Source organism: Drosophila miranda (genome assembly GCF_003369915.1).
Source record: "Drosophila miranda strain MSH22 chromosome Y unlocalized genomic scaffold, D.miranda_PacBio2.1 Contig_Y1_pilon, whole genome shotgun sequence".
Taxonomy (NCBI): domain Eukaryota; kingdom Metazoa; phylum Arthropoda; class Insecta; order Diptera; family Drosophilidae; genus Drosophila; species Drosophila miranda.
Genome location: NW_022881603.1, coordinates 38,148,514 through 38,168,730, shown reverse-complemented (window position 1 = coordinate 38,168,730; position 20,217 = coordinate 38,148,514). Strand labels below are relative to the sequence as shown.

General features: G+C 45.3%; 2 protein-coding genes across 2 annotated transcripts; both read right to left on the bottom strand.

The window, feature by feature from the left end:
- Positions 1 to 2,930: 2,930 nt before the first annotated feature.
- On the bottom strand, positions 2,931 to 19,886 carry LOC108159728. Its single transcript, XM_017293260.2, is given in 5 exon segments — positions 2,931 to 3,179; positions 3,181 to 3,732; positions 4,090 to 5,835; positions 5,991 to 6,229; positions 19,540 to 19,886. Coding segments are annotated over 4 exon segments (2,598 nt in total). The 5' UTR covers positions 6,228 to 6,229; positions 19,540 to 19,886; the 3' UTR covers positions 2,931 to 3,116.
- LOC108159729 (phosphatidylinositol 4-phosphate 5-kinase type-1 alpha) lies at positions 7,925 to 12,812 on the bottom strand. Its single transcript, XM_017293261.2, is given in 3 exon segments — positions 7,925 to 9,288; positions 9,290 to 11,002; positions 12,304 to 12,812. Coding segments are annotated over 2 exon segments (2,415 nt in total). The 5' UTR covers positions 10,972 to 11,002; positions 12,304 to 12,812; the 3' UTR covers positions 7,925 to 8,555.
- Positions 19,887 to 20,217: the final 331 nt, after the last annotated feature.

The following is a 20,217-nucleotide window of genomic DNA, read 5'->3' as shown; positions in this document are numbered from 1 at the left end:
GGTTTGTTCATTTTAATAACTATATTATCCTTTGACTTGCAACCCATAGTTCGGCTATGAAACTGTAAGGTTCTCCAATTGCGCACCTCGAGATTTGGTTGATTTTCTTCTAGACTTCCCAGAGCCGGTCTCCCCATTTTCTTTTTTTCCCCACAAATGTCATCCATACTTGTCATAATACAGGCACACACTCACACAGACGGAGGCACCCATCAAATTCCGCAACACTTCGGCTCGGAGTCTCGGGCATGGCATTCCGAATGCCTCAAACAAACCTGCCAGCCACACACCCACTGCCTCAAGACTTTCAATGCTTATAGTCGTAGTCGTATGTGTGGAATATTTCCAAAGAAATCCCACCATCACCCCTCGGAAGGCAGAAAGGCTCCCCAGCCCATTCGGGACTCAGCCATGCAAAATATGCCAGCATTATAGAACTTCAATCTACTCTAAAGAACTTGTTTATGCCTGCCTCGGATCTCGAATATAGACAGCAATGCTGGGGCTATGTTGGCTATGGAACGGCATGGATTGGAATGGTGGGGTCGGGTCGCCTTTTTGGCATCTGCTGTGGCAGACCACAAGCTAAGCTCAGATTTGCAGGGTCCGATAATGTTTGGACAGACAGACAGTATATTTTATATTCAACCAGCGGTAGCTTCTTGTACCATTCAACATTTTAGTCAGTATCCTGCAGACCAAACGGTGAAAGTGTAAACTAAGGCAAACTTCAAGTAAACAGAGCACAAGAATGGGCTTTTAGTGGACTATGCAACCGCAAGCCAATCAGTAGAAACCACTTAATACAAGCCTGTAAGACAGTTACCCAAAGATCGACTCTCCCACAATCTTTGTAGTAGAACTGCAAACAATTGTAGAACAATTCCCATGCAAGAAACTTCAATTACAATATTTATAGCCCATTCATTATTAAGTCTTTTAATTGCAGTGGATGGAGGAGATCTCCCCACTCTATAGCTGCCCAACACTCTACAATATTAGTTTATCCCTGCAGTCAAGCAAAAAAAAAACATATTTTTTCTTTGCACATTAAATTCAATTTCCATGTGTTATTATAATAAGTATATAATCAGTTTTTTGCTACAAATTTTGTTGTTGATACAATTAAAATATTTAAAAAAAAACTAAAATTAATTCGAATTTTTTAAATAATAGATAATAATAAAAACAGAAATTTATCAGGCTTCCATCATTTCTAGTAAATCATAAATATGAAAAATGGGCCTGTAATAGAGTACTGTAATAGATTATACCAGATTTCACCATAGAGTTCCATTTGAACCTCTTGAGGGCGTCCTCTTTTCTTAATGAATTGATTAAGACTGGACTCTCGATTTCATAACTGGTGAAATCGCCCTGAATATTTATATGCAATTCAGCAAATTGCTTTTCCTGAGAAAAAGCCAGCCCAATTCCAAACGAAACGAAATGAAAAGATTTAGTAACCTTGCAACAAAAGCAGTAGTTTCCACTTTAAACGTGTCAAAGGTTTATTCCGTTGATGAAATTACAAAGTAATCAAAGCGTAATAATAGACTTAAACAAAACGCCCCATGCCGGGGCGGTAGGGAGTACAAAAATGCAATACAATATTCGTATATATATCTGGTATTTATGATACAAAGTTATGCAATAGAATTGCTTTAAGTACGAAACAAATGAATGGTTGGAATTTCTTGACTCATATTCCATAGTATTTGGCACAAAGAATATCTTAGAGTACATACGTATTTAACTAAGGAATTGTTTGGGTTTTTGGTTTTTTAGTTGCCAGCCGTATGGGAGGAGGTTGGTTGGTTGGTTGGTTGGTTGCTTGGGGTGGAGGGAGAGGTCTTAAGGAAATATTAACAATGAGAATTCAAAATGTCAAAGTTCGCATTTGCATTGAATAAAACATAAAACGAAAATCTAGGCATCCACAGAGACAGAGGAATGCACTTTAAGATCATTTTTGCTTTAAGCTCACAAAAATAGCAAAGTGTTGCTCCAGAAACAAACAAGAAGAAAACGAGGGGGAACGTTGTGAGTTGCTGCGGACACCGCAACTCTACAGTTATACCCGATACTAAGTCAGTATGGCTCTCCTCCGGCAGACGCCGCTAATATTGAACCACACGACAAAGAGTGCGTGCGAGAGAGACAGAAAATCAGTCTGAGCGTGACGTCGGGCGCTGCGTAGCCAGTGCAAATTGATTTGTTCCTTTTGGCTATAAAAGGCTCGTATTCTCAATATTGTGGATGCAACAGATTTTCGTCCTTTGTGGGGGCGGAAGGGGGTGGGGCGAAATTTTGAGATATACGTTTTATAGTGAGATCTGACAGGAGTGCGGATACTAAATTTGGTTACTCTAGCCTTAATAGTCTCTGAGATTTGTGAATATCCCCAGATTTGCATCCTTTGCGGGGGCGGAAGGGGGTGTGGCGAAATTTTGAAACAAACTCGTCTCGGTCCGAAATATTAGGAGTGTGGATACCAAATTTGGTTGCTCTAGCTTTTATAGTCTCTGAGATCTAGGCGCTAATGTTTTACTCTAAGCAAAGCCGGCATGCTACGTGTGTGTTAGAGAGAGACAGGGCGAGAAAAAATGAAATTGTTTTCTTGATGCTGGCTATAATAATAGTACGATCCAATTCAGATTCTGCAGTCTAAAAGATATGGTTATTTTTGCGATTCTGCGTTTTTGGTTTTATCGTATCTTTAAAGATGTGGATGCCACAGATTTTCGTCCTTTGTGGGGGCGGAAGTGGGCGGGGCGAAGTTTTGAAATATTTTTGTAGCAGTGACATATCACAGAAGTCTGGATCCAAAACATCGTTGCTCTAGCTCTTATAGTCTTTGAGCACTAGGCGCTGAAGGGGACGGACAGACGGACGGACGGACGGACGGACAGACGGACAGACAGACATGGCTCAATCGACTCGGCTATTGATGCTGATCAAGAATATATATACTTTATGGGGTCGGAAACGATTCCTTCTGAACGGGTCACGCAACTTCCTAGACAAAGTAATAACACTTGACGCACGTCTGAGTTTCCTGCTTCTGCCCGAAGTACGTGCCCGGGTCCGGGTACCTCCTCCTCAGGTGGTGAAAATTAGACGAAACTCTCCTGACGTGTTAAATTGAATTTGAGCAGCGACGACGACGACGACAGCGACACTCGAAGCCGAATTGGAAGTAAAGTTTGCGCTACAGTTGGAGCTGGAACTGGTCTCGGGCGTCTGATGGCCACTGCTGAAGGTTCCTGTGGCCGTGGCTGAGGTTGAGGCTGTGGCTGTGGCTCCGCTGACCAACAGCAGCTGCTCCTGCTGATGGGCCTTGAGCAAATGTCGCGCCAATTGCGATATATGCCCTGCGTAGCTGCCATCCAACTGACCAGCAGAAGCGGCGGCAGCAGCAGCAGCAGGGGAGGTGAAGGCGGAAGCAGAGGATTTGGGCAGGGCCAGAGATTGACGCAGCAAATCGGGCAGATGCCACTGCTCCAGAAGCTCGGCACCCAGGGTGGGCGAATCGTGGGCCAGACGCGTCAGAGTGTGCAGAATGGTCTTGATGCTGCGGCGCTGGGCATCGCATTCGGCACGTGATCCGTAGGTCTTGTAGAATTCCGTTTGGTAAACGGACGTGATGAAATTTATGATGGTGCCGTTGGCCAAGTGGCTGTGGCACTTCTTGTTCAGCGACATGTTGTGCAGCATCCCAACGATTTGCTCCTGTGTATAACGATATAAAAAGAAGACGAGAGAGATGTTGATGAGCAAAAAGTAAGCAACTCAAACAGCAAGAAAGTACGGGGAATGGACTGTGAGGATGGGGTGGAGATGGAGATGGGGGCCGGCGATGAAAAATCGTGGCCAAGATTGGGGAAAGAAATCGCTTTGCAAATGCACAAATAAATTTTACGAGCCGACTGCCCTCCTCCAGGAAGCTTTCAATAAAATTGCTCAAAAATCGGCAAGGGCTGCAGCAAATCGAACTCCCACTCAGGCTCCGACTCGGCCCACTTGTGGTCCCTCCTGACCCCTCCTCACGAATGACAAATGGGAAATGGAAAATGTTTTGCTACTTACATAGAGGAACACACTAATGCCGCAACTCTGGTGCTCCAGCGTGGCTATCAGCCGGAAGATGGCCTCTTTGGACATGATGGAGTAGTGGGAGGTGACCTCCATGCGGCTCAGGTTGTTCAAGGCCGCAGCGCACAGGAGCAGGGTCTGGGCACAGCAGTCGGGTTGGAGCAGGTCCGCCAGTCCGGCCACGAGGGACTCGGCGCAGTCCCTTAACCCGGGCACCCGGTGCTCGGGTCCGTGCCAGGCGGCCGTGATTTGGGCCAGCAGAGAGACTGCTTCGCGGCGCTCGATGGCGCCCCGCTCCCCAGCGGCCTCAACCTGCAAGATATCGCGCAGGATCTCGATGCCGCCGCAGCCACCGAGTTGGTTGATGGCCTGAGGCGCGCAGCAGAGAGTGGCCAATGCATGGAGGGCGAGGGCGCGCACGGAGCTCTGCCTGTGGTCCAGCACGATGACGAGCAGGGTGCGCACGGCCTCGTTCTGGACGAAGGCGTCCGAGAGCGAGGCGAAGCCGTCGTAGTCGATGCCCATCAGGGTGGCCACCATGTTGATGTTGGCCCGCAGCAGGAGGTCGCAGCGGCTTTGCTCGATGCTCAGCACCAGGACACGCACAAGCCGCTCAAAGATCAGGCGCAGCGTGATCAGGGTGTGCCGCTTCAGCAGCTGTACATCCTCCAGCAGCGACTCCAGGCTGATGTAGTGCTGCCGCTCCAGCGAATACCGCGCGTCCCGGCTCACCGTGCGGATCTGCTCGAGATGTTGCTCGTAGCGCCGTCGCTCCACCCGCGTCTCGTTAAAGAAGATGGCCCGCCGCTCCAGGGTGCCAACGAAGTCGTCGAGGTGGCCCAACAGCTGTCCAGCTCCGGTCAGAGCCTCGGGCAGGGTGGTGGCCTGCAGGCCACCTAGCACTCGCTCGCTGCGCTCGAAGTACGCCTGCAGGGCCAGCGATTGGTGCTGCAGCTGACGGACCAGTTTTGAGACGGCACTGGTGGTGATGGTGAAGTTCTTGTACGCCTCCTGGGCGATGGACTTGTGCTGGAGGGTGCACATTACCTCCTGGTCCACATTCCAGCGCTGACCGGCCATCCAGCTCTCCACTGGCGTGGTCTGAGCTCTGTGCCCCTTTTTCGGTTGCTTGCTTCTGGTCTTGGGCGTGCTCGTGCTGGCCGTGAAGCGCACTGAGGAGTGCACGCGCAGGGGGGAGAGCAGGCCAGGGAGCAGAGTCTCCTCCGGGTCGCCGCTGCCACCGAAGGTAACTGTCTCATTGTTGTACGGCGGCAGCGGTTCCTTTACATCCTCGTCCTCGCTGGCCGAGAGCTCTTCCAGCTCGGGCTTGGGCTTCCGAGCCAACCGCCTGCGGCGCCGAATGGCCGGACGTGGCGGCTTGCTCGACTCGGTGGCTGTGTGTTTCTCCTCCTCTGCATCGTCGTCCAGCTTCAGGCTGTCCAATTGATCAAACAGGCGACTGCGGCTGGCCTTCAGCTCCCCATCCACGTCGGCCTCCGCCTCTGTGGCCGACTTGGGCGTCCTCTGTCCACTGGTGAACGAAATGCGGCGCGTATCGCTGATCAACGGCGAGTAGAATGAGGAGTTTCCCACCCTCCGGACCACAGTGGGCGGCGTGGCTACGGAATGGACGGAGCCGGGCGAAGCCGTGGGTGTTTGCTGTTCTTGTTGTGTATTCTTCTGCAGTTGCTGCTGCAGCAGCAGCTGGTGGGACTCCTCATTGTCCGAGAATCCCGAATCCTGCGAATCCATTCGAATGAGAAAGGTTCCATATTAGCATGGGAAACACTGGAGAAAGCATTGATATCGAAAGAAGTATCGCTAGAGGGCCGATAAATCGATTTTTATATAATTCGATCGATGCCCTTCGATTCAATTTCCTTCGAATCACTCACCTGACTGCGCAGACTGCCGGGACTGTCCTGTTTGTGCCACGACGATATCTTGGAGATGTCATCCTCCACCTCCTGGATGCAGGACAGGTTGCCCAGCAGGGACGAGGGCTGGCTGTTGCTATTGCTGGACTGCGAATAGAACCCGCCGCTGGTTAGAGACGAGAGCGATGGCAGCGAAGAGTGCTCCTGGCTGTCGGAACCCCACCAGACCTTGCTGTAGCTCCGCTGAAAGGACATGCCTGCCAAACGGGGAAAAGGGAAAAGAGAAGAGGAGAAATCAGTGATGTTCATCAATTAAATAAATTGGCCACATTCATTTAATGGAATGGACTTAAATTCATTAAATTTAATGCAATCGCCGCCTCGATTCCTGCGTCGATTTCCAGACTTCACAACTCCAGGGGATATTCGCCTCCTCCCACACGCAGACAGGACTCTCGCAGTGGGGCAGAGCGCGGGGGGATGCACACACATGCCTGAGCATTGGCTTAATATCCGTTGCAAAAAAAATTAAATTTCCGCCCCAAACGATACAAATCATTATTTTAATCAATGGAATGCTCTGCGACCCGAACAACCCTGCTGCCATTCCAATTTAAATGTATATTTAAGCAATGTTTAAGGCGAGAGCCAAGCCAAAAGTTGAGTCCACATTTTGGCCATCAAAATGACATTTGGCATATGGCCCTGGACGGTCCACGCTATCAATTTGGGCTGATTTTTGGGCAGTACTGTACACACAAATATTCTGTTTGTCGGAAAGCGACTGGGGTGTGCGCCTCGACTCCTCTCCTCTCCTGCCCTCTCTCTCTCTCTCTCTCTATTATGCAAATTAAATAAACTAATTATCCTGGAAAACAATTTTCGTGTGACAACGCAGAAAGCAGAGTAGCGTCGAATTTCGAGCTCGGGATTCATTTGTTTATGCTGTTTTGTGCTGCCATAGTTTTTGCACTTTGCAGCTTACATATTTATTAAAGTTTGTTTATGGCCATAATTACACAGTGCGGCGGGGTCGTCCGAAGCTCCTCCTCCGTGGAGTATTCAACTATTTGGGATATGCATGAGTGGGCAAGTTGATTTTGCTTGCCGCATGCCCCATGCCCTCTCCCACTGCCACCCCTTTCTCTCTCTCATTTTTCCTCATCTGATGGAATCGAACAAATATTGACATGGTGCTTGTTTCAAACAACAGGACGATAAATTTTTTAGGCTCCTTACTTTTTACACTCCCACAACCTCGTCCCCCGTCCCCAGGGTGTGGTTACTGAATTCATTAAGCAATTAATTAAAATTATATTCAATTAGTACACAAAATGCATTGAAACTGCAAAAAAAAAAACAGCAGGCAAATATTTGCCGGCCAATTCGTTTCGTTTTGGTTGGTTTTAAATGAAATTTAAAAAATTTCTAACCCATTTTTTCTATCATTTGTATAAAGAGAAGCTGGACGGAGTCTATAGACTATCAGATACCTTTTACAATATTTTCTATGACAGAAGATCCTCTCTTCTCCGAAATCTTTTATTTATGACATTTTTCATAATTAACGTATAAAACTGATGGTACACTCGTTTTGAGAAGAGAGAACACTGATGCATATCCCTGCTTTTCCGCACATTGCGGAGTACATGAACTAAAAGCCGCGTCCCTGTACAATGGGCTAATTAATGAAGAGCCCTCTCAGCCCCATACCATGGTCAGAGTCCTGTCTGGGATAAATCCCCTCTGCTCGCGGCCAATAAATACTCCACAATTGCCGCTGGCCAAAAGAGGCTTAACAATGCTGCAAGGCGATAAAAATTAACGATACTTAATACCAATATTGAAAACCATTAAGTGATTTATGTCCAGGGCCATTGTCGGACTCTGTCGGCGCTTTCAGAGCTGTCTCTATGCCGACGAGACGGCCCGGACACACGTTGCACGTTCAGTTATGTAAAATATATAGATTTATTCTCGTTAATTATGTATATACACGTAAACGCACTTTATAATACAGAAACACAAACAGACGCACGCAAACATAGACAACAACTGAGTTTTGGCAACACTTTCCTGTTCCATTTCCTCCGTTTCCTTCGACCCCTTCCAATAATTTCCATTCTTTAAAATTAAACCCCACGCACAACAAAAAAAGTCATTGTAAAGATAGAATGGAAAAACGAATTACAAAATTGTCGGAGAAAAATAGAATGAAAGAAAATACAATAATTATACATTTTAATGGGCAAAAACGGTAAACATTTGTTGTTGCCCCTTCCCCTACATCTGTCTGTCTGTGTGTGGGCGTGTGCGTGTGGGTTTTGGTGGTGGCGTTACAGTTAGAGAGGGGGTGCGGAGGCAGCCAATTAGGAAGGGCGCCACATAAATTTTAATATCGAATATACGTATTCGTTTTCGTTTAATCAAGATAAACGAGCGCCGAAACACACAATTTTTGCAACAAAGTCAAAAGAGTGGAAGGCACGCGAGCACATCGGTTGCACATACAGATACACACACACACAAGCAGCGGTAGCCTGGATCCCGTTCGCTGTTCGCCCTATAGAAGCCCTACCGATTCTAGTGCGGCAAATCGTTGAGCACCAGCGTAGACGTGTAGCTGGGCGCCTGGATGAGGGCCGTCTTGGTGGTGGTGCTGGTGGTCATCGTGCCGACCTTCCCATTGGTGTCCGCATGCACTACCTGTCCGCCGGCGTTGGAGAGCTGCCGCTCCTCCACATAGCCCACCGTCGTAACCTGGACACTGGTCTTGGTGAGGCGGTGACTAGTGCGCTGCTGCTGCAACGGCGAGCGCGACCTGGAGACCGTGGACTCGTCGTCGCTATAGTCGCTGGTCATGGCGCTGCCGGTGCGCCCGGAGCTGTCGTACGAGTACTGGGTGTGGTAGCTCCTGCTCGGCTCTCCACCACCGCCACCGCCACTGCCGCCAGAGACGCGTCCCAACTCCGGCTGGTGCTCCTCCCCGTGGTTGTTGTTCGTCTGGCTGCGATTCTGCAGCGTTGTGCTGGAGGCGGCCGTGATGTCCTCCTCGGAGATGTCGTCGAAGGCTGGCGGGGGCGTGGACATGCCCGACATCATGGTTAGGACACCAGGCCGTCCCGATCTACCGGCGGGCGTGCTTTGCGCCGGCGTGCGAGTCTGGGGGGTGCGCAGGAGCTGGCTGGCCGAGGTCTTGCGCTTGGAGGGGGAATGTTTCAGTGGAAACGTGGGCGTCTTCTTGAACACCTGCTTGGCCATGACGTCCTGGAAGCGCTTGGCATAGAAGGAGGGCCGGCACACGGACACCGTGTCCCGTGCTCTTGAAGGTGTGCTCCAGCTTCTTCTCCAGGCGGTATGACTGCAGAATGTCGATGATGCCGATGTACAGGATGAGCCGCTCGTCGTTCTCGGATCGGGCGGGAATGCCGCCGACCGGCACGTCCTCGTCCTCCTCCAATGTCACGTCCATGTCGGCCGTGATCGACTCCATGGCCGTGGAATGGGCCACCACGCGCTGGCGGTTCATGCTGCGCGTCCGATTGAGGGCCGCTCCCGAGGTGCCCGGAATGGAGGCGTAAGAGGCCACTGCATGCAGCTGGTTCTGGTCCGCCTCGGGGGCGTCGTCGTCCAGGTTGACGTTAGAAGAGGCGGTCTGGGCGGCGCTCTCCTTTCGCTGCAGCTTGGCCCGTGCATTCCGAATGCGCTCCTCCCGCTTCTCCTTGGCTGCGATGTCCAGGTTGTGGATGCCCACCAGGAGCGAGTAGTCCATGATCTGGAAGCTCTCCAGGACCATGCAGTCGCGCTGGATGGTGCGCATCAGAGCATTGTACTTATCCGTCTCGAGGAAGATGCCGTTCGGGTGGTGCTCGGCAAAGTCAAGGTCCTTGAACGTGGGACTAGCCTTCTGGCGCTCCGCCTTGGAGGCTTTGCGCCGGAACGAGGAGCCCTTCAGGTCGTACTTGCAGTGCATCTTGATGTCCGACGGCAGCAGGTTGTTCATGGCCACCAGGCGCACGTTCTTCGAGTTGTAGTGGAAGCAGTAGAGTCCAAAGATCTTGGGCAGCAGCGTGCGCGGATTCTGGGAGAGATTCATGTAGTATCCGGGCAGAAGCTTTTGCAGGAACTCGCACTCCTTCTTCTGCACCGTCTTGATGATGAACTCGTCGTCGTCCGTGAGGTAGAATATGGACCCGGAGGCTCCCGGGTTGGACAGCTCGACGAGCGGCGAGGCGCACATCGACATGAGGAAGTCGTCGGGTGCGATCCCGAACAGGTCCCGGAAGTAGCGGAAGGCTATCGGGGCGTACACCTTGAACCGAAAGTCGCTATAGTGGTGCGCCGGCGTGATCGAGGAGCCGTCGGGCGGGAACGAAATGGTCTCCATCTCCTAGAAGTCGTTCATCAGCAGGTCCCACTTCGGCTTGCTGGCCAGGCTGCCCACCGTGTGCTGGATTCCCAGCTGGATGGAGCCCATGATCTGCTTCGACTGGATCTTCTTGTAGGTCACTTCCCCGCCCTCGGCCACGCGCCGGTGGCCGATCTTCTTCTTGTCCTGCTTCCCGCCCGTGGTCGACGGATTGCGCGACACGCTTGCGTCCAGCGTGGAACTGGCGCTCCGCAGCTTGTTCGCCAGCGTCTGTTTTCCCGCGATGCTCTGCAGCTCCTGCTGCAGCAGGGACGTCGACTCCAGGCCTCCGTGGGCCAAAGCCGCATCCCGGAACAGCTGTTTGGAGGTGCCGGGCAGCACATTTAACAGCAGTGGCGGCGGTGTCGATGTGGGCGTCGGCGTCCTTGGGCTGGCCTGCAGGTCATGGATGGAGATCCCCAAGCTGCTGGTCGCCAAGGCCTCTCCCTCTTCCAATTCCAGCTCTGCTTCTGCTTCGTATTCGGTTTCCATTTTGGGATCCGATTGTGACTCCTCAGGTTGCAGTTGCAGTTCCGGTTTCAGATTCTCTTCGCCTATCGGCCGGAGCTCGAGCTCCACACGGGTATCCATAGTTCTGTCTTTCTTTATCGTATCTCTCTTTCTGCATTGCGATTTGAAGGTTTGGGGGAGAGAAGCGGGGGAAGAAAAGAAGAAAAAGAAAAACTTATGTTGCAGTGCGTCTCAAACTTTACAAAAAGCAACAGCGCATTCAATCGCAGCTCTCTCTGTATCTTTCTGTATGATTGAGTGTATGCATGACTGGGAGTGAGTGAATGAAAGTGAGTGATTATGCCAATCCAACAATAGTCACGTTCGCCCACATTGAACGTTGTTTTGTATAGTTCTGTGCTGTACTCTCCCTCCTACTCCCACTCGCACTCCCACTCCCACTCGTTCGTGGAAGTGCAGGCATTTCCAGACTTTCAAAAATTTGTAGCTTATCTTTTGTTTACGCAATGAGCAACAAAAGCAACAGAAACATCAAGGCAAACATTTTCTTTTATCTTTAATTAAAAGCAATTAGCACACAAGGCTGCTAAAACTGTGTAGAGTCGCTGAAAAACTGTTCAATACTGGAAATGCATTCCCATCACGGGGTCTTAATTTTTGCGGCCATTGCCAAAACAATAAAACCGATATGCAACTTATAATTTAGACTGTTTGCACATGGGAATTCCGCACACACCGCCCGGCAGACACGTACTAACACGTCCAGGCATGGTATGCACACACACTCGGTCGAATAAACAAATCAATGGCAAACGTTTTCTAAAAACACAAACAATTAAGGCAAAAATAAATCCAAATATTGTTTATTATAGAAAAGTCATTATATTTTCAGTTTGTTTCGGAAAAGTGGAAAATGAAACCAAAATATGGCTAGGCAGGGTCGCGTGTTTCAGGGGGAGGCCCGTGCGCGTTTATTTTTGATAAATTGTCGCCAACACGGATACAACAGCACCTCCTATATATTTCTTTGCTTTTCATCTTTTTTTGTTCAATAACAACGGAAAGTTTCCCCTCTACATTTATTTAGTGAATGAATTAAAAATACATGTCTACTATATCCTGAGCTGATATATATATATGTATGTATGTATGTCTTTTGCCAAAGCCAGATGAGCCGTAAAATTATTAATACCACCGCTGATTGTTGAATTAATAATCGAAAAAAAAGCGAAAAACAGTGGCTGTAAACACGACTGTAACTGAGACTGATCTGTTAACCTTAACAGAGCCTTGAAAGAGCTGTTAGATTTTTGTTGTTGTTTCTGTTGCTTTTTCTCTGATGTTTTTTCTGTTTCGCCTTGGGTCATAGTTTCTTTTGTTTATGAGCTTGCAATTAAAGCGCTTTGCTGTTTCCATTTCTTGCTTTTTTCATAAATTAATTATCGTACTTACACAGCAACTGCCCGAGGAAGGGGGTGTGTTGTCAAAGGTCAGACGAAATCCAGCAGTAAATTTAATTTTAGGCAATGTTTCTCTCTCTCGCTCTCTTTTCCTTCCGCTCGCTCTCTTTGTGTATCTGCTGATGATCAAGGCGCGTTCTGTTCTCCTCCTTCTCTTGTGTGTTTTGTTGTTGGGGTGGTGGTTCTTCCTTTCCCTCTTGTAGTTGTCTTTCTTGTTGATGTTCCCTTTTCCAGCCGACGTTTACAGACTGCGTTCATTATTTTTACAGAAATCTCAACGAGTTCTCTGTGCGTATGTGTGTGGAGATGAGACTTCTGATGACGACACGTGCGGCAATCGACAAATTCCTGTTCAGAGCCGCAGCGGCCAGCGCAATTTGGCGTTTTCCGCACATACACACACCCGCACCTCAAACACACACGAACGGACACTTCCACACTCGCCGAAAAAACCACGAAAATGGCCAAACCACTAACCATACAGTATATAGATGTGCCAGTTCATACAACGAAAGCGTCACACACTGGCTAGCGCGATCAATACCCCAGAGTGACGTCATCATGAGAGAGAGAGCGCAGAGAGAACATCTTTGCATGGGCTAGTACACACGCAATATGTTTCGACAAAAATATGTGATTGTATGCTTTTTCAGATTTTTTGAACTCTCTCAGGTCTGGTTCTGTTTTGCCACCAGCATGTTTTAGTGTATGGGTGCACATGCATTCTCACGTACTTTGCGTGTGTGTGTTTAGTATTGCTGGCCGCTAGAACTGAAATTTGAGTTTGGTTCTTGTTTTGGGTCTTTTGATGGACTGACCTACCGCCACATAATAAATTAAGAATGGGCAGGGGGTGGGGGTATGGTACACTAAGACGCGGGAAATGAAATAAAAGCTGTTATTTGTTTGATTTATACCACAAAATATAAAATATTACAATAATATAATTATACACATTTATTTCCTTATTTTAAACAGGTTTATTATAAATTATAAAAATTATGCAAACGCCGTCGGTTCTCGACTATATACATATAATAATATAATTGCACATTTATTTCCTTATCTTAAGCAGGTTGATTATAAATTATACAAATTATGCAAACGCCGTCGGTTCTCGACTTTTTTGTTTATTATAACTAAAACAATGATGTATCTAAATATACAATATAAGAATATATATATATATACTTAAATAAATATGCATAAATATATATATTTCTTTCTATAAATAGAGGATATGCCTTAAGAAAGTCGCCGCTCAAATTGGCTCCCGATTGAAGATCGGTACCCAGGGAACACCACGAGGAGGCCATTATATATTAAATGGGGTCAAAAATTAATCTGACCTTTGAGTCGACTTGATATGACTTAATTTCAAGACTTTTAAGTAATTAAGTCACATCCATGTTCCCCGCCTAAAATTAAATCTGTTAGATATATGTACATACATATAAATGAAAATAAAAAATAAGCAAAATATAATAAACTTATACATACATTTTATAAAATGAAATAAAAAATCCTACTGCCGCAAAATTTTGAGCTTCTTCTCGTATGATTTTGCATTTTGATTCCCTATCATCCTATCTGTTAACCATTTACAATTTTTTCTAATCAAAACCAATACAAACTGATTGAGCAGATGATTTCGGTGTACAAAGCACGGATCGGAAAATTTAAACCAGCCTGCATATTTATCTATTTTTGACGTTAAAATTATACATTTTTGGACTATGCTTCTTTTTAAATTGAATTTGTGAGACTTTGTCTCGAAATGCCGATTAAATATATCAAAATAAATTTTAACTAATGTAAAAAAATCTTCAGAAGGAGCTTTAAGTTTCAAACTACTGCTGACATAGCCAAAATTTTTATTGAGTATTAAATACTCGGAAGAACATCGGACCTCATCGGACGATTTTAAAAGTTCAGAGCATTTATTGCAGTCATACAAAGATCTGCATTGAATGCAGCTAATAAGGTATTTTCAGACAAGTTTAATGTTGGAACTGCATTCGCCTTTAATTTACACACTCCTAAATACTTAACATCAAAATGCCGGTCACAAATTCGTGCAGTTTTTTTCTATTTCTATACCCACTGAGACAGGAAGAAATAATGCATTTTCTACCGGTTTTCCGGTTATCTTTTTGATTAGCGGACGACATAGTATTTTATAATAATCCAACTATGTAGGTTAATAATAATATTTATAATAGTATATTAATTTTAATATAATGGCTAATATAATGTACTTCACTGCGCACTGACTTTACACACACACTCAACGCATTCACTTGCCGATAACGGGGATAACGGGCTAGCCACGCAAACGTAGAGCTTTACTCTGCAGGCGTCTAAGTCCTACTAGAATGACTTGCTTAACAAACACTCACACCCACTTAGATATAAAAAACAAGCAATCTAATACAATCTAATGTAATTAATGGGGAATAAAAACAACGTACCAGCGGAAAAACGAATCACTTGTCTTTCTCACAAGCTTCGCGCGCGCTTTTTGTCTATCCATCATTCCACGCATTCATACTCACACACACTTACGTGCCCTTTAAGAGTACTAACACTTTTCTAAGAAGCTTGCCACCAAGCATCACGACAACAGTAATTTTGAAAACCCTCATGCAATATACGAATGTAATAAACTTTAATATTTATGTACATACATATGTATGTACATAAGATATTTTATAATTGTATTAGAAAATTTATGGGTATTGTCCATGAGAGTATTCAAGGTGCGACCGGCATCTATATCTGTACTTTGCAGATTCCCGTCGGAAAGCGCGCGATTGACAATTGATTTGAAATATGTGCAAAACCAATTCCATTTATATTTATGCAAATTTATTTAAGTATATATATATATTTTCTTATATTGTATATTTAGATACATCATTGTTTTAGTTATAATAAACAAAAAAGTCGAGAACCGACGGCGTTTGCATAATTTTTATAATTTATAATAAACCTGTTTAAAATAAGGAAATAAATGTGTATAATTATATTATTGTAATATTTTATATTTTGTGGTATAAATCAAACAAATAACAGCTTTTATTTCATTTCCCGCGTCTTAGTGTACCATACCCCCACCCCCTGCCCATTCTTAATTTATTATGTGGCGGTAGGTCAGTCCATCAAAAGACCCAAAACAAGAACCAAACTCAAATTTCAGTTCTAGCGGCCAGCAATACTAAACACACACACGCAAAGTACGTGAGAATGCATGTGCACCCATACACTAAAACATGCTGGTGGCAAATCAGAACCAGACCTGAGAGAGTTCAAAAAATCTGAAAAAGCATACAATCACATATTTTTGTCGAAACATATTGCGTGTGTACTAGCCCATGCAAAGATGTTCTCTCTGCGCTCTCTCTCTCATGATGACGTCACTCTGGGGTATTGATCGCGCAAGCCAGTGTGTGACGCTTCCGTTGTATGAACTGGCACATCTATATACTGTATGGTTAGTGGCCAAACACAACGAAAATCAATCAAAAACAAATCTTCACAAATTCACTGGATCGATCACGATAACCAACTTAGCCCACCTAAGCCCACTCTATTTAAACAGTTCAGTGGAAGTAGTTACTCGTAGTTCTTCTTGTAGGTATATGCCATCTTTCCTCTGAACTTAAACAAAAACCACGATATCTTTCACCTGAACTGCGTTAAAATGACTCAGAAAAACCACTTGGTCGACAATGGGTTAATCTCTCTAAGTCTTTCGCGCAGTGAGGGACAGTGTGACCGCGCTGTCTTACCCTTAGAAACATACCGTCTGATTTTTAAAATATACCGTTAATATACCGATGAAAATCAGATGACTCAATTTTGATATTAGGTCTAGTGTTATCAGCTAACAGCACTAAACATATAATTTGATCCAATTTATGAATCAATTTTCTACAAGAAAGTGGTACTAGAACTAGTCGTTCGCGCATTGTGAGTCAACAACGGCTGTCAGAGCAGTGCAGCTCGATAGGTAACAGTAGAGCAGGCAGTGTTGTTAAGCGGCAAGCAAGTAGCGCCCTCTAGCATTACACATCAGAGCATGTCGAATGTATTGTAAAAAGACACTGGGACAAAGGTAATTTAATTTTGAAAAATTATTGCTCTACAACCAAACAAAACGCGAAAATCTAATTAGAGCCACCTCCTAGCCAGCGGCGGAATAATCCAATTAGATTAGAGCCACCACAAAACTGAAGCCCGCCAAGGAACTGACCCTCCGACTGCTCCACGCCGAGTTCTGTTCGCTTTTTGGATTTCTGGATTGGACGCTGGACGCCTCATTGGCACGCCCCGTCCCTGATTAAAAACCGCCCTTAATCGATATTTATAACCACCAGCCATGAGTAATTCAAATAGACGACGCTCATTAGAGGCCAAGGCGAGGAGCCAATGGCATTAAAATTGTTTAGCCGGCAATCCGGTTCCAGGAAAAACGCTCATTACAACACGACTCCCAAATTGATTTTAATTGGACGTGTGTTTAATAGTGTAAAAATTGATGTACATTAAGAGCTTAACAGATCGAAGGTGCAGATTATTTCATTTTAAATTCCGTGCCCAAAAATCCATCAATGTGATTGCTTTTCATTAATTAAGAACAAAGAGGCAAACAGAATTCATATGCAAATACATACCAAATGAAGATTTTAGCGAACAAGTTTTAGGCTAGGCGAATTTTAATATTATGATTATGAGAGGGAGAGGGGGATGGCTCATATCTATGCAATGCACAGAACAGCACAATGACAGAGACAACAACAGCAGGGACAGCAGACAATCACAATTAACGGAACTTTTCCCCACATGTGATATCTATTCAAATGTCCCCCCACAAAAGCGAAGTTAATTCCTCGATACGAAAAGAAGAATAACTCAGAAATCAACAAAGAATGTCCATCAAGAGGCCGAAACGTTGGATACCCTAACCAGATTGATAGTTTTTCTGGATGCCATATTACAAATAATTATGGTCAAACCAAAACTTGCAATGCGAAAGTCTGATAAAAGTAGTATTATCCGACAAAAGAGTGTACAAGAGGAAAGCAGAGTGGAGAGAAAATCGAATGGAATAATAAACTTAAGCTCTGCCTCGTTGAAAATGTTTTAATCCCTTTCAATAGACCCCTCGTTGAAATATATTCGAAATTGTATCGTAAAAACTGCATTCAGCGAACGGATAAAGTAAACTGCAATTGTTAATAAGAATAATTACGTTTATATGCATATGCATACGAGTATATGAGGGGGAGGATGATTGAATTGTACACTTGTCTGAAGAGGCACTTGTTGGGAATGATGGGGAAGAAGACCTGTCCTTATTTATGGCCACGCGCTTAATTAACCGAAATTTAAAGGCAAACCAGATCGAAATTGAATGGAAAACCGAATCCAAAATAGGCATAACAAATTTTAATTGCTGTACCACCTCCAATGCCCGCAGATCAACCCCTTCTCGGTGGCAGCTGTTGCATTGATTATAGTAAAATTATTATTTATTTATTCGTGCATTTTTGTTTTGTTGTTGTTATTGTTATTGCATAATTAATTGTTGTCCTTCGAGTGGCAGACAATTAAATAATAAATCAGATTTTAAACATTCGTTTAATTATGTAAAAATAGCAGTAGCTGTGGGGTGGGGATGAGTCACAAGTGTGCACAAAAGAATCAGCGAAAAAAATGGATAATTATAGTGGCAACACTAACCATAAAACAATTGACAAATGCCTGTTAAATAGAACTCTGCCTTTGTTGCACAATCGAGAGGCGAGAACAAAGCTCGGATTGCAATTGCAACAATATCACTCAATCCAAGCCCACCACAACACAACACAACACAACACAACACTCACCCCTCTTCTCTGCCGACTCTCCACAGTCCACCTGAAAGTTCGCCCCCCGCTTACGGCGGTAGCGGCGGCATTTCTGCCTGACATTTCATTAATTTCATTGCTTTTCAATGGAAAATCAGTAAAGTAAGCCAAATTAAACATTAATCCCATTCAATTAGACAATCATCATTGCTTTGGCATTTCCCCATCTAACGGTAGCAAAACTAGCAAAACGACTAGCTGTCGACGACACCAATTGTCATTGATATCGATCTGAGTGAAGAGTGGATGAAGTGGATGGTCGTCAACAGGTGACTGACTTTAGTCTGGTTTATAGCTGGAACCTCTCTGCGAGAGGTGCGTGTAGTTAGGCCTTAATAACACCTCGGCCTGTGCTTGTGCCTGCTGAATGGAGCAATGCGTGCCCTGGGGCCACTCTAATGTCCAGTATTTAACACTCTAATGGAGCCATCGGCGGCCGCTCAATTGAAACCGCGAAACGGTCACAAAGTTGTTTCTAATCGAATGCCCGCCTGGTCAGTAAACTGAACTAGATTTAATCTAAAGTTGTGAGATTGGATTCGAATAGATAGGTAGATGATTCGTAATTAATATACCTACTAAATGGGTCACTCCTGCTCTGATGTTGCCTGGGAAATGTCTTTGCTGTGAGTCTGACTTACAGCTGCCCCATATCTTTCAAACCCAACGATATCCACACATATCCGATACCGTTCCCTTACATAACCCAATTAAACTTATCTAAAGCCTTTGCTTACTCACTTCACAGCCGCCCCCCATACACGACCGGAGATCAGTCACCTTCTACACCCCCTCTCCCCACCAATGACTATATTCAGTAACTGTATCCACTACGGGTATCGCACACCCCACAAAGCTCATTCATGACTCATCTGGGGATCTACGTTATGAAGAACATTCCGCGACACAACAAAAACAACGCCAAGATATAATGTGGCGGCTTGTTGGCGACGCTTGGACGCTCTTGAGTCATAAACGAATCCCAGCTCTGATCCGAAAGAACTCTTCTCAAATCTCACAGCAGTGGACAGTGTACAGGAGTCGCACTTAAGTTGTAATCACATTTAACAAACCCATCCTCAAGGCCACCCCAGAGAGCTTTCACTGTAGTTTATTAAGGTTATGATGGGGCGTTGATGTATTTAATTACAAGGGGCGTATGCGAAATTGTATTTAATATACATACATAAGAGTTTATTGATAAGGGCCGATTGGGGTCACTATGGGGATGGCCATAAACAGTTGTAGATGTTTATGCATGTGTTTTTCTCTGTTTCCGCACATTCCTTATTCGGTTTAATGGCGGTACGACTTACCGTTTTCTTGTTATATTTTGATATTCGATAAACAATGTCGGTAATCCCTCGTTTACTCCTGCTCCGTTGTTGTCGTCCGTATGCGGGATAGATAGTAAATTTTATATTTCAAGCACGTGTCATTTGATTAGTTTTGGTCACCAAACACTCGCGTCGATAAGGGGAGGCGGAGTATGTCAGGTGGGGGTTGTCGGTGTCACCGTCACCCACAAGAAGCTTAAATAGTTATACACTGCACAAACGGTAAACAAATAACTTAAACACGAAAACGCGAACGAAAAAGAGAAGAAACGGACAACTCACGACGATCTCCAAGACGATCAGCGTTGTTTGAGTGTTCAGAGTCGAATGCGTCGTCTCGAATTCGAATACGGGCGGCCTCGCGCACTCTCAGTCGACATTACCTGGGTGCAGGGTATATTGGGAAAAGGTAAGGCAGTCGAGTCCGTTTCATCCCTATATAGATTGCCGGCATTCCCCAGGTATTGCAATAATACTATATGCCTAATTATTAGAACATGTACAGCAAGTATACCTGGCGTTTAAATTGTTTAGTTCAAAGTATGGCATGATATTCCCAAAAAGCGATCGATCACTCCATAGAGCGTTCATACGAGTCCAAATAATGGGACCTCACCTTCTGTAAATACACTTTGGGGTGCACTCACACTATCAGCA